At 36.7% G+C, this 15114-nt stretch overlaps 1 protein-coding gene and 1 pseudogene across 1 annotated transcript; both read left to right on the forward strand.

Annotated features, from left to right (window-relative positions):
- The first annotated feature begins 273 nt into the window (after nt 1-273).
- On the forward strand, nt 274-1631 carry LOC109395484 (zinc finger protein 709 pseudogene; annotated as a pseudogene).
- A 1766-nt stretch (nt 1632-3397) lies between these two features.
- Nucleotides 3398-5241, forward strand: GK2 (glycerol kinase 2). The gene has a single exon (XM_019666533.1). The coding sequence runs from the start codon at nt 3399-3401 to the stop codon at nt 5058-5060; it is 1662 nt and encodes a 553-aa protein (XP_019522078.1). The 5' UTR covers nt 3398; the 3' UTR covers nt 5061-5241.
- Nucleotides 5242-15114: the final 9873 nt, after the last annotated feature.

The raw sequence follows: 15114 nt of genomic DNA on the forward strand, positions 1-15114 counted from the left end.
ATAGAAAGAAAAAAATAATTATAAGTAAAGCATCAGTGACCTGTGACACAACTCCCATATAAGTGGAGTCTCTAAAGCAGAGGAGAGAAAATAAAATTTATTTCTAGAAATAATGGTCCAAAGTTTTCCAAAGCTGATGAAATCTATAAACCCACAGGCTCTATGAGCCTGAAACACAGGAAATAAGAAATTACACCAAGTAATGTCATTTTAAAACTAACCAAAACCACTGATCAAGAGAAAAAATACTTTGGGCAAGGCGACACACTGCATATGCGTGATGTACCAACTCATGGCAGAGGTGCTCAGGACTTAATAGCTTTTGAGGATGGGCTGTGACCTTCACCCTGGAGGAGTGGGCCTTACTGGATCCTTCACAGAGGAAAGTCTACAGAGATGTGATGAGGGAAACCTTCAGGAACCTGGCCTCAGCATGGAAAAAAATAGGAAAATCATGACATTGAAGATCAGTACAAAATCAGGGGAGAAAACATAGAATTCATATGGTAGAGAGACTCTGTGAAGGGGAAAAGGTTAGTCAATGTGGAGAAAATGTCAGCCTTATTCTGAAGAAGAAAACTCTTCCTGGAGTACAGCCACGAGAAAACAGTGTGTGTGAAAAAGTCTTCATACAGCAGTCATCTCATAATAGACACATCAGATGTCACCCTGCACACAAGTCCTCTGAGTATCGAAAATATGGAGAGAAGCCTTATAAATGTAACACATGTGGGAAAGCCTTTAGTTATGTCCTGTGTTTTGAAAAATGTGAACAAAATCACAATGTTGAAAAACCCTATAAATATGAGGAATGTGGGAAAGCCTTCATGTGGCTCAAAAGCCTTCAAAGACATATGATCACGCATACTGTACAACAGATGCTCCTTATAAATGTAAGAGGTGTGGGGAAACTTTTAGTTCTTCAACTTCACTTCAAATAAGTGAAAACCCACACAGGAGAAAAGCCCTATCAATGCAAACACTGTGGAAGAGCCTTGAGGTGTTATAAAAGTTTTAAAAGACATGAAAGAAATCACACTGAAGAGAAATCCTATCAGTGTAAAAAATGTAGTAAAGCATTCAGGTGTCCTAGTTATTTTCAAATACATGAAAGAACTCACAGTGCAGAGAAACGATATGAATGTAAGAAACGTGGAAAATCATTCAGATTTCATAGTTCTTTACAACCACATGAAAGGACTTACACAGGAGAGAAACCCTATGAATGTAAGCAATGTGGGAAAGCATTCAGATATTACAGTTCCTTACAGACACATGAAAGAACTCACACAGGAGTGAAACCATATAAATGTAAGGAATGTGGAAAAGCTTTCAAATATTTCACTTCCTTACAAATACACAAACATTCTCACACTGGAGAGAAACTCTATGAATGTAAAAAATGTAGTAAAGCATTTAGTACACCCAATTATCTTTGAAAACATGAAAGAACTCACAGTGGAGAGAAACCCTATGAATGTAAGGAATGTGGAAAGGCCTTCAGATCATACAGTTCCTTACAAATTCACAAAAGGACTCACATAGGAGAGAAACCCTATGACTGTAAACATTGTGATAAAGCCTTTATTTCTCACAAATACCTTCAAAGACACATGAAAATGCACACTTGAAATGCACGGTATCAGTGTAAGGAATGTGGGAAGTATTTACTTGCTTTAATTTGTATCAAAGATATAAAGGAACTCACACTGGAGATAAACACTATGAATATAAACAATGTGGAAAAACCTACATAAAACACAATGACATGAAAGAACTCATACTTGAAAAATGCCTATGAATATCAGGTATGTGGCAAAGCCTTCATTTGTAACAAAATCCTTCAAAATCACAAGATGAGAGTGCATACAGCAGAGAAACTATATAAAAGTGAAGAATGTGGGCAAACCTTCTGAAAGCGTGAAAGGATTCACTGGATCAAAGCTCTTGAATGTAAACAGTGTAGGAAAGACATCAATTGGCACACATCTTTACAAGTAAAACTCCCACCAAAGAGAAATAAAAACATAAATAATGTGAGGAGGCTGAATAGAAATGAATTCATATATAATTTTGTAGAAATTTTTCAAAATTAAAAGGTTTACATTAAAATTATAAATTATATTTCTAAGCTTCTTTTCTTACTATCCAGTGCATCATTGTACACTGGATTTCTACTATAGTAGACCCTTGAACAATGCAGGGGTTAGGGGAATCGACCATGCACAGAGTAAAAAATCCACCTATAACTTAAGTTGGTCCTCTGCGTGCACATATTCCCAATTTTATACATGGATTTGAATCTGAATATAAGCAGACCTGCATAATTCAAACTTATGTTGTTCATGGGTCAACTGCAATTACTTTCAGAACTAAATATTTAGTTGAGATAATTCTGCAAGTTGTCTTTCAACAGTAGTACATAACATTAGTAAATAGTGATTTTTTTCATTAAATCAGTTAATAACATTTTCTCTGTACATTTTGAAGCCTGTAGATCCATGGGTAATTCAAGAGTATTTCTAATGCAATTACGTTTAAATTTTTTATGATTTACTTTTGTATTAAGGGCCCATTGGAAAACTACAGTTTGATGTAAATTGGGATTTTGCTACAGGGATTGTGACAGTTCCTGGATATTCCTAGTCCATTATATATGTTTTCCCTTTCTTACTGAATGAGCTCCTTTTTGGGGGTGGTGCGCACACATAAGAGCCTTTTTCCATTTTCCATTCTTATAAACAGTTGGAATGGATTTTTATGTTTGTCAAATTTATGAAAGAATAAAGTTTCATGTGAGTTTAAAAAAAAGAGAAAAAAATACTTAAAGGCAATGAAAGAAAAATAGACATGTTAAAAATAAGGATGACAGTGATGTTCACACCTGAAAGGACATAAGAGAGAAGATGGTGGAGCAAAAGTCCTGCAATTAAAAAAAAAAATAGAATTTTATATCTAGAAAAAACATCTTTAAATATGAAGAGGAAATACTTCTCAGACATTCAAAAGTGGGAAGAATTCTTTTCCAATCATTCTCACTACAAGAAATGTTGAGGGAAATCTTAAAAGAGGAAAGAAAATGATAACAGAAATATGGATCCACATAGAATGAAGAGCACTGGTAACTAATTATATGGGTAAATATATGCTTTTTTTAAAAACTAAAACCTCCTTAAGAGTTGGGCGGTTGGGAGTGTGGCGGGGCGCAAGCCACATGGGTCGGGTGAGAAGATGGAGCACCGGTTAAACCGCAAAGGTTGTCTCGAGCCGCCTCAGGTTCAGTCCAGGCAGGCACTGCGCCTGCGCCTTATGCTCCTGCTGGCCTGTGTGCCCCTCCCCCCAACACCTCCATCACCTGGGAAACGGCACCGGAGTGGCTGAGTTTACCAGTTGGTTTCATGGCAGCCCGGAAGAAAGCAGCTGTTGGGCCGTTGGTGGGGGCAGTGGTCCAGGGGACTAACTCCTCTAGCTTTCTGGTTTTCGATTCAAAAACAGCGGAACTACTTAGTCACCATCAAGTGGAATTAACTCAAGAGTTTCCAAAAGAAGGATGGGTGGAACAAGACCCCAGGCAAATTATTCAGTCTGTCTATGAATGTATAGAGAAAACGTGTGAGGAGCTTAATGAATTGAATATTGATATAGCCAACATAAAAGCTATTGGCGTCAGCAATCAGAGGGAAACCACTGTAATCTGGGACAAGTTAACTGGAGAGCCGCTCTACAACGCTGTGGTGTGGCTTGATGTAAGAACCCAGTCTACCGTTGAGAATCTCAGTAGAAAAATTCCAGGAAATAATAACTTTGTAAAGTCCAAGACAGGCCTTCCACTTAGCACTTACTTCAGTGCAGTGAAACTTCGTTGGATTCTTGACAATGTAAGGGACGTTCAAAAGGCTGTTGAAGAAGGGAGAGCTCTTTTTGGTACCATTGATTCGTGGCTTATCTGGAATTTGACAGGAGGAGTTAATGAAGGTGTCCACTGTACCGATGTAACAAATGCAAGTAGGACAATGCTTTTCAACATTCATTCTTTGGAATGGGATAAAGAGCTCTGTGACTTTTTTGACATTCCAATGAACATTCTCCCAAATGTCTGGAGTTCTTCTGAGATCTATGGCTTAATGAAAGCTGGGGCCTTAGAAAGTGTGCCGATATCTGGGTGTTTGGGGGACCAGTCTGCTGCATTAGTGGGACAAATGTGCTTCCAGGAAGGACAAGCCAAAAATACGTATGGAACAGGTTGTTTCTTACTATGTAATACCGGTCATAAGTGTGTCTTTTCTGAACATGGCCTTCTGACCACAGTGGCTTACAAATTAGGTAAAGATAAGCCAGTATTTTATGCACTGGAAGGTTCTGTTGCGATAGCTGGGGCTGTTATTCGTTGGCTAAAAGATAATCTTGGAATTATAAAGACCTCCGAAGAAATTGAAAAACTTGCTAAAGAAGTAGGTACTTCTTATGGCTGCTACTTCATCCCAGCCTTTTCGGGGTTATACGCACCTTATTGGGATCCTAGTGCAAGAGGGATAATCTGTGGTCTCACTCAGTTCACCAATAAATGCCATATTGCTTTCGCTGCATTAGAAGCTGTTTGTTTTCAAACCCGAGAGATTTTGGATGCCATGAACCGTGACTGTGGAATTCCACTCAGTCATTTGCAGGTAGATGGAAAAATGACCGACAATAAAATTCTTATGCAACTACAAGCAGATATTCTGCATATTCCAGTAATAAAGCCCTGTATGCCTGAAACAACCGCACTGGGAGCTGCCATGGCAGCAGGAGCTGCAGAAGGGGTGGGCATTTGGAGTCTTCAACCTGAGGACTTCTCAGCCGTCCTGATGGAACGGATCGAGCCACAGATCAAGGCCACAGAAAGTGAAATTCGTTATTCTACCTGGAAGAAAGCTGTGATGAAGTCAATGGGTTGGGTTACAACTCAGTATCCTAAAAGTATTGATTCTGCTATCTTCTCTAGCCTGCCCTTGGGTTTTTATATAGTAAGCAGCATGATGATACTAATTGGAGCAAGATACATATCAGGTATACCATAATAACACCAAGCATGGATTCCCAAGATGTGAGCTTTTTCCATAATGAAAGAATCCAGAAATTTTGTCTCTTAATGCGATGACACCAACACAGACTCTAATTTTAGTTATAAACCACTTGCTGCCTGACTTATGAGAACTCTATAACTAGATCTGTGGCTTGAAATAAATTACAGTAAAAAGAAAAAAAACACTGTAGGAATATTTGGTGTGTTTTTTATTGTTGACAGCTAAGGTTGGGCCAGGCACTTTGGGGATAACTGCCTCCATTGTTATAAAATTCTGCCCCATGCGCTCTAGAATATAGGATATTCACATTCTATCTGTGGAATCTTTCATCAAACATTTTTTGACACCACAGACCAGGATTCGTTTTTCTGTGTTACACACACTTGACTAAGAGGTGTAACTAACTGCCAGAAATGAGGGACTTGTAGTTTTTAATAAACCCCCAAAGTCTTTTATACATATTAGGGAGACCACAATATTTTTATTGAATGTTTAATGAAAACATAAATTCTTAACAATAGAAATGTATCATTCTCATGGCTTAGATATTTTCCTGGAAAATATTTGCCAAATTAAAATTCTTCAGACATTTCACATGGTCTCACTAATTATACTGATTTGCTATGTAGTTCCTACAGGGAAAAAGGCCCCTTTTCCTGCATTTTTCTTTTCGTTTCTCCATTTTATGTACTCTACTTGGTGTATATATAACATATATGTTTACATATTTCATATACAGTATCCCATTTATAAAGTAAGTTTATAAAAAGGGTGGTCTTAACTGGACCACTACATACATAAATATTTTAGTGTAAACATTTGTATACATTTTTGGGCAATGTGTATGCATATGATTTACAAGGAGAAACTTTTTCTTAGAGAGACAGTACTTAAAATTTAAGTATATGTCTTATAAAAAAATGTATATATAATTTCAACTGTATTTCTTACATTTTAGCTTTTTATTTAATTGTCTTAGGTGAGTGTATGCTGAAAAAAATGTGGAATACTACAGTAAACATTATTTTCAAGTAGAAAAAAGAATTGACTGCTCAAACAAAAATAATCTAGTATAGAGCTTAAGTATATATACAAGAAAACAAAAATAAAAGAAATTTGGAAGTGGATAAATTAAAGTACAATAATATAAGGTACATTTACTATGTGGGAACTGGTATAACATCATTTGAAGTTACACTGATAATTAAAGATGCATACTCTAAATCCTAAAATAACAAAACAAAATTATAACTAATAAGCAAATTAAGCGCATAAGCTAGAGCCATAAAAATATTCAATTGATCCACAAGAAAGCAGAAAAGAGATGAAAAAGGAAAAAAATGGAATAGGAAAATAGAAAATAACAGCAAGATTTAAACCTAATCATATAAATATGCACATTAAATATAAATGGTCTAATTGTTTCAAATAAAAAGCAATACTGCCAGGGCCGGCCGAGTGGCGCATTGGTTAAGAGCTGGCTTAGGACACCAGCTCTGAGCAGCAGGGCCCCATTCGGATCCCATATGGGGACCAGTGACACTGCCCTCTACAGCTAAGATGGCGAACAACAGCTCAACCTGGAGCTGGGCTGTTGTGAGTCGCTGGCAACGGCATAAGCAGCAGCTGGTGCTGCAGTGGGCTGCCATAAGCTATCGTGTGTGGCCGGCAGCCAGCGTGAGCAGCTGGCAGCTGGTGTGAGCTGCCAAGAGCCACCGTGAGCGGCCGTCCAGAGGCCTCACCCAGGAAGAGCACAATGATAATACCAACATGAGCCAGTGAAACAACGTCCTCCACAACTAGACTAAAGAACAAAACAACAGCAACTTTTCTGTTTCCCTTCCCCCGATTCCCCAGTGCTGTTCCCCTCCTTCAATTCCCCAATAAAATCTTTAAAAAAAAAAAAAAGCAATACTGTCATATTGGATTAAAAAAAAAGACTCAAATATATACTGCCTCCAAGAACACACTTCAAATATAAAGAAAAAATAGTTAAAAAGAAACACCATGCTAATATTGGTAGAAAGCTGGAGTGGCTATATTAATTATATCAAAAAGCAAATTTCAGAGCAAAGAATATTACCAGTGATAAACAAGGTCATTGTGCAATAATAAAGGGGTCGATTCACCTAGTGGACATAACAATCTTAAATATTTATGCACCTAAAACAGAGTTTCAAAATACATGAAGCAAAACCTGATAGAGCGCAAAGAAAAGTAGATAAGTCTACAATTATAGTAGGAGATTTCAACATCTCTTCCTTATATCAGTAGACAAATTTAATAAAATACAGATTTGAACTATACTACAAACAACTTAATTGACATTCATAGACAATACCATCCAATAACAGGAGAATGCATATTCTTTGCAAGTTCATATGGAACATTTATTTACCAAGACAGATCTCATTCAAGCCATTAACCAAGTCTCAATAAATTTAAAAATATTTCATACAAACTATGCTGTCTGAGCACACTGGAATTATAAATCACTAAAGATTTCTTGAAAACCTCCAAATATTTGAAAAAAAAATAAGTTTTTAAAGTACCCATGAGTTAAAGAGATAAGGAAAAAAGAAAGAATTTGGAACACAATCAAAATGAAAGCAACATATATAAGATACTACTAAATTTATGAGCTATGACTAAAGCAATACTTAGAAATTTATGGGACTAAAGGCCTATAGTAGAAGAGAGAAAATAGTTTAAATTAAGAAAAAAAAACTTGAGATAACAAATTAAATACAAATTACATACAAGAAAATAAATAATAAAGATGAGAACAATAATCAATGGCATAGAAAATAGAAAAAATAATAGCAAAAATCAATATAGCCAAAAGTTCTTTTCTTTTAGAATATCAATAAATTTACAAACTTTCAACCAGACTGGCTAGAAAAAAAAGAGATGACAAAACTTATCAATATCAGGAATAGGAATGATAGCACTATAGATCCTAAGTATATTAAAATGATAATACAGGAATATAAGAAAACTTTATGCCAGTAAATTTGACAACTTAGGTGAATGGAAAACACAAACTACCAAAACTCAAGGAAAAAAAATTAGATAATTTGAGTGCCCCTATATCTATTAAATAAATTGAATTTCTAGTTTAAAACCTCCCCACAAAGAGAACCCCAAGCTCAAATGGCTTCAACAATGAAGAAATAATACCCATTCTATACAAACTCTTCCAGAAAACTGAAAGAGCGGGGGTACATTTTCAAACTCATTCTGTGAGGCCAGGATTACAACACTACTCTGGTTCCAATACCAGACAAAGACATTACAAGACAAAGACAATTGCAGATCAATATCCTTTAAAAATCTAGATGCAAAACTTCTCACCAGAATTTTAACAAAATTAATCTAACAATATATAAAAAGGATAAGGCATCATGACCAAGTGGGGGAATATAAAGCTAGAATAATGAATCAGTATAATTAGACAACTCAATCAATGTATTTCACCATGTTAACAAAGAAAAAAAACAAACAAACCCATATTAGATATAACTACACACTGACTAGCATGCCTAAAATTGAAAAGATAATCAATCATATTAAGTGTTGGTAAAGATGGAGAACCGAATATCTCATATGATTTTGTTGGAAATGTAAAGTGGTACAAACATTTTAGAAAACAGTTTTAACAGTTTCTTAAAAAAATAAAGAAACATCTATCATATTATTCCAGGTATTTACCCAAGAGAAATGAAAACATGTCTGTACAAAGATTCATAGCACTTTACTTGTGATAGTCAAAAACTGGACACAACTCAAATGTCCACTAACAGGTTAATGGATAAACAAACCACGGCATAGTCATACAATGGAAGACTACTCAGCAACTCCTGATACACACTACAACATAGGTGAATTTCAAAATAATTAAGCCTAGTGAAATAAGACAGACTATATACATAGTGTTTGATTCCACTCATATACAGTTCTAGAAAATGCAAACAATTGTACAGTGACAGAAAGCAGATCAGCGGCTGCCTGGGAATGAGGGAGGGGGAGATGAGGAGTGGGCAGGAAGGGGTAGGAGGCATGGTTACAAAGGAGCACCAAGAAAACTTGGGGGTGATGAATATGTTCATTACATTAATTATGGTGATGGCTTCCAGGGTGAATATATATGTCAAAATCAAATTGGACATTTTAAATGTGTGCAGTTTATTATAGGGTCAATTATACCTCAATAAAACTGTTTTTAAAAATGGAAAAAAATTATCTTCAAACTCTGAAGAAATAGAACCAAAGTTTGCTCAAGTTGGTGAATCTTTGATCTTCTCTATTACTAGGCATATTGATTGATGTATTCTCACTGATTGTACAGTCTAGTAGCATGGGGTGTATCAGTTGCTATCTCTAGGTCTGTGAGCTTTATTTGCAGTCATTTGTATGATGAGGTTGGAGAAGTACATGATAATATCGAGCATCATTTAAAACAAATTAATTTCCCATTTCATTTACTTGGTCATAATTCTCAGTCTGGCACTTGCTGCAAATGACCTTATGAAGAGTCACAAACAAAGATATGAAAAAATCAGGCTAAAAGTCTTCAACCTTTGAATCCCATTCTCATTCCATCAATATTAAACTCTTATGAGTATCAGCTTTCCCCTTTTTAAAAAAATAAAAATATATACATATCTCTGCCTTTATAAGTCTCATTTTCATAATTTAACTCATATGATATTGGTAAATTACAGTACTTTGCCCCAGGGCTATAAAAGAGCTTCTGTATATTCTATTATAAAATTAGCTAATTAATAATTTCTCTGTATTGCCACTAAGCAGAACTACATGGTTAAATTATGATGATAGGGTCTCACTGCAAGTCATCATTTAATGTCAGGCAAATGTGTGAGTGAGAGAGCATGAGCTCGAACACGAACCAGAGAAATGAAGGGCATCTAATTCCGATACTATTTTCCAAAGATGCAGTTTGTGAATTAAAACAAGTAAGTCATATCTGGGAGGGGAGAGGGTGCATAAGGGAGAAGAGAGAAGAAACAAAGAAGGCCATGACAGGAAAGAAATGTTACAAGTATCCAAAGAGAAACAAGCTGTAGTATTAAATCGAATTAAAGACACCTTACGTGGTGGAAACAGTACCAAACAGCTCAATCCTTTCTAGCTTAGCTCTAGGAGCAGCAACCATGTACATCAGACTTAGAGGGATAAGCATCTTCCCCTTCTCACCCCATAAAGAATCCTAAATTACTATCTGTTTGTGCCTGGTTTCTGGTGCTTATATTACAATTTGATATTAACGCCCATAATCTCACAGGGAAGCTATTGTTTCACTGGTAAGCCCTGTTCTCAATGCAGAAGTATAAATGTTACATTAAACAACCAACCCCCATTTATGTGGAACATTATACACCAACTCTATGATGATTAGATGTGGAAAATTTGTTTCCATGCCACTTTTTTTTTTTAAAAATCATGTGAACTAATAAGCTCCCCTAGGGTAATCTTCCAGCAGAGTCTAGAGTAAATACAGTATTATCTCAGTCTGTCACCTAATTTAAGCTCCCACTGAAATGACCGCTCTACAGTTTATTTTCATTGTTTCAATCAAAACAAAATGAACAAATTTAAATATTCCCTCATCGACAACCTTCACAGCCCTATTTATTTGAGCCTTAGAGAAACTGCATGTGATCCTTGTCCTCTATGTGTTTAGCTTATATTACAGTTCACTATCATATCAGCCCTCAACAAACTCATTTATCTTCCCCCACCCCCCCAAAAAAAGGCCTTGACTTCTGGTGGGAAAAAAGTAGAGGGTGATAAGATTGTGTTCATAATTTTGTATCAAACTATGAAATTTAGTTCATTGTAAACAGTCCACACATCTTTCTTATATTCAGTTCTTAAAGTATGTTTTTCAAGGCACAGGAAATCCAAGTTTGGAAAACCTTTACAAAACCAAAAATAGTAAAGAGACACTGAGTATATCTCTATACTAGTAGCTTTGAAAGAGAGTTAGGCAGAAACCAGGACAAAAATGTTCTAGTGATGCAAATAAGGATAACTGACTTATCTAGCTTTTTCTTTGAACTGAAGCAGGCAACCCTTTTAACTGCACCTTCCAGTTCTCACCTTTTTATGGCCTTAGCAAAGTGACCAGAGCAGGGGATGAGTCCACAGCCTGGAGCAGAAAGCTCTGATCAGGGATTCATTCTCTCTTTCTCCTCTCTTGTTGTAAGATATGGTTTGTCCTACCTCAAATGTATTTCACTGAATAAACTGATCACTTCTTCCTAACTCTATTTCAAACAGGCCGTTGATATCTACCATCAGCTCAGTTTCACAGTTGAGAACATTGAGGTAAAGAACGAGAAAATCACCTTCCCAATCAAAAAAGGGTATGGTTTTAGAATTTAAGATGATTCATCTGGAGAATATGATTACTTGCATAGAATTTAGTATTTTCAGAAAATGCTGTTCTCAAAGAAAACTCCAAGACTACTTTCTGCAATGTCAGGAGAGCCTGGAGTTGAACAGCACTTAAGAGATCATCTGGTCAAAAATCTTCAAATACAAAATGAAACATTTAAATCACTTAATAGATGTCATAAAGATGTGTTGGGAGGAAGATTAAAATCTAAGTTTCTACATTCTAATGTTCCTTTAGCTTCACCCAACAGGGATTTCCTTGAACATTGTCTACCTCAAAGAACTCTGTTATGACGTTTTACAAGATGAAAGTAAAGGTGATAATATCTCATGCATTTCTTAGGAAAGTTAAGAGTTGTCTTGGCCCACAAATATTTGGTGCACACTCACATACTCATACCCACACACAATTTTTATGGCCACTTAAGCCAGACACATTCTGCAAGATTCTGAATTTTGATAAAATCATTCTCTAGTCTCCAGTGATTTTTTATTCTTGAAAAAAATGTTTACAGACTCTTTGGGAGGCCATCTCCATAGTCATGAAACATTCCAGAAACGTGGGGGTGAAGTGGTAGGTGTACCATTCTTTTCTAGACACAAAACTTGCTGTTCACCTCCCTAACACTGATATCCTTTGAGACTTACCTAGTTCATCCCTTGCTTTCAGGGAGAGATGCAAATTTCTTCCTCCTCCTCCTCCTCCTCCTCCTCCTGTTCTTCATCCTCCCCTTTGTCTTTTTCTTTTCCCTGAAAGAAATCCATTGAGTCCCATCATATGGTATTTACTACTCGTATTCACAAACATCAAAAGGATGGCAATCTGTTTAATATCCTGCAGATGAACACGCACTAAAAAGTGGCATTGGCAACTGGGCACTCACTGCCTACTGGGCACCAAGCAGCGATGTGCTAAAGATCTGGCATGTTGCTCCATAGAGAAGAATGACATTCATTACAATTGTATCAAAAACAAATTATGTACCAAATGTTTGCCTCGATAAGTACTTGGACGATCATTTATCTGTCTTTCATTCATCCTCTCACAGCCTCTACCCTTCAGCTCTATGGCTGTCAATACTTTACCTGTTTATTTGTATGTTCCTCTCCAATTGGTTTCTGTGGGTTCACTACAGTTTCACCTTCTCATACCCACCACAATGTGTACTATGAGAATCGTGCAATGCCTCCAAATAAGAAGAAGATGGACACAAAGTATATAAATCTTTTACAAAACAATTTCTACAAGCATCTCCTGGTGTCTCATTTTTGTCATGTAATTGATAGTTGTCACTGGAGAACTGAGGCATTAACTTTTCATTTTCCGGATGTTAGAGACTGCTAGGAGAAGATAAGCTAAGATTTAGAAAGAGAAAACTTTAAATTTAAAACAGACCCCTAATGAATTTTAGCTAGAAATTGGAGATTTTATATGTCAGGCCTCTTATTTTAAATATTTAGAAACTGGGATGCAGAGGAGGTAATGGCCCAAGGTCTCGAAGCTGGTTTGGGCCTGCAAATACTGGGATTAGAACCTAGGGGAACTTTCTTTTATACCATGTGCCAAATTTTCTTTGAACATTTCAATTCTAAGATTAAATATTGGTGTTTTTCTCCAAAATCAGATTAAGAGATATTTAGAAATGCAGTGGTAACTGCATAGGATTTTCCCCTAAACATTCAAACTTGTTTTAAGTGCTGAGAAATTCTCCTCTCTGTTTCTTCCTCTTAATTCACACTCTGTAAGTTCATCACCATGATCTCCTGATAACAGTGCCTGGTAAACTACAGTAGCCTAACTTTTCCTGTGCCATAGCTCTAATTTATTCTCTACATTTCCACTGTGGTTCTCCCTCTCCTCCCGTTTCCTCCCCTTTCCATCTTTGTCTTTCTCTGATTTTAACATAATTTATTATCTTTTTTTTTTCAGTGCCCTAGATCTGGCTTGGAAAGCTCTCCCACTCTACTGGTCTTCTTATCTCCAGGCAAAGCTTTCTAGGTCTCTCAGCTATGGAAGCTGTCCAGAGGCACAGAGGGACAAGAGGGGCAGATCTCAAGCTCCTTGTTCTCCCAAAATCCTCCTGGTTGTTCTTATGAACATTTCTTGAGCATCTGTTTCCTTTAGTTCTTCATCATCAGAAAGAGTTTATGGGCTCTGACCTTTTGATGTTGGCTCATGGGTTCTTAATAATTATGGATATGGACAGTCAAGGCAACAATTTGAACCTCTGGGGACCTGGTATCCTCAGGGTCTTCTGTGACCTTGTTCATCAGCTGCTCATGTCTGATTTTCAGCTGCATTTTCCTTCTGGCATCTCCAACAATGACTCTATTCCCAACATTTCAACCCTCTCATTCCAAAGACTTTGTGGTGGTCTTGGAGCAGTGCAGACGGCAGAGAGCCATCTTCCTGGCTGGGTGTGTGTGTAGATAAGGCTCTGGGCCAGTGCCTTAGTCGAACTGGAACTCGAAGCCCTCTGCTTGGTGCCACTCAATGGCTCTGAGCCCATAGGGTCCATGTGGTGACTTCCACTACCAACAGGTTTCCACAGGCACCGCCCTATCAGCTCAGGCCCTACAAGGCCACACATTACCTTTTGAACACAGAAACCTAATCCTTTTACCTTACTGCTTTAAAGCTTGTGCTAATATCACCATTTCCTAAGTGAGCTAATTAGCATTGTATTTAAGATCCGAATCTGTACATCTGCCTTCCATCTATTCTAGGTTCACTTCATCCACCAAGTCATCTACTGTACCTCCCAGGTATCCTGGTCCTCTAATAAAATACCTGAACACCTAATCATCTCTCACTGGAACTCGGGTCCCATGCCTGAGTCTTGTGATCTTTTCACTTAACCATGTAGCTAGGTCTTCCCAGAAGCCGTCAAAGATCATTTCTGAAAATTTTCTAGAAAGCCAGAATGAGAGACATAAAATAGGACTTTGTTCGTGGTGTTTTTCCTTTTACAGAATGAATTTCATTCTTTCATCTTAAAAAAAGTAGATGACATCTTTATTATTTAGGGGTGACTAAGTAGAATTCTTGGGGAGAGTTAAAGGTTTGAAAAGTTTGATCACTAAGCTGTCTTAGAAACCAGTCATGACATTATAATTTTTCAAAAACCATCTTAATGCCAAGTTACTTCAGTTTTTACTATTACTCTGTGTGTGGCTTTTCATTAATTCTTTTCACTTAGCTAATTGCATTATTCTAAAGATAACTGTAACCATATCAATCAGATTAATCAAATTTCTTTATTTAAAAAAAAAGGTCTGTATCTAGTACACAATGCGCACCATTTATCACAAAGTCAAGATTTCATTATCTTTTGCCTTTTTCTCCTCTGATAAGTTTGATGCCTATGTCAGTATAGTCAATTCATATGTGAGTCTCTTTCTTCTAGATCTTAGCTTCTCACTGATCATGATAGAAGTTTCTGAAGAAAGTGAGTTTATCCTTATGGTAATAATCTCTCATAACAATCAAATTTCTAGCCTTAGTTTGGTCAGATAACTTGGCTTATCAATGAATCAATACATAACATTAGTTAGGTCCCCCCTTTGCCAAGCACAATGGGAAAGAGAAAACTGGAAACTACATAGTGCCTGCATTCCAAGATTTTAT

The sequence above is a fragment of the Hipposideros armiger genome, unplaced genomic scaffold (genome assembly GCF_001890085.2).
Source record: "Hipposideros armiger isolate ML-2016 unplaced genomic scaffold, ASM189008v1 scaffold_473, whole genome shotgun sequence".
Classification (NCBI taxonomy): Eukaryota; Metazoa; Chordata; class Mammalia; order Chiroptera; family Hipposideridae; genus Hipposideros; species Hipposideros armiger.

What these genes read in the sequence shown, in the direction of transcription:
- GK2 (XM_019666533.1), top strand. Translation starts at nt 3,399, where the DNA reads ATGGCAGCCCGGAAGAAAGCAGCTGTTGGGCCGTTGGTGGGGGCAGTG.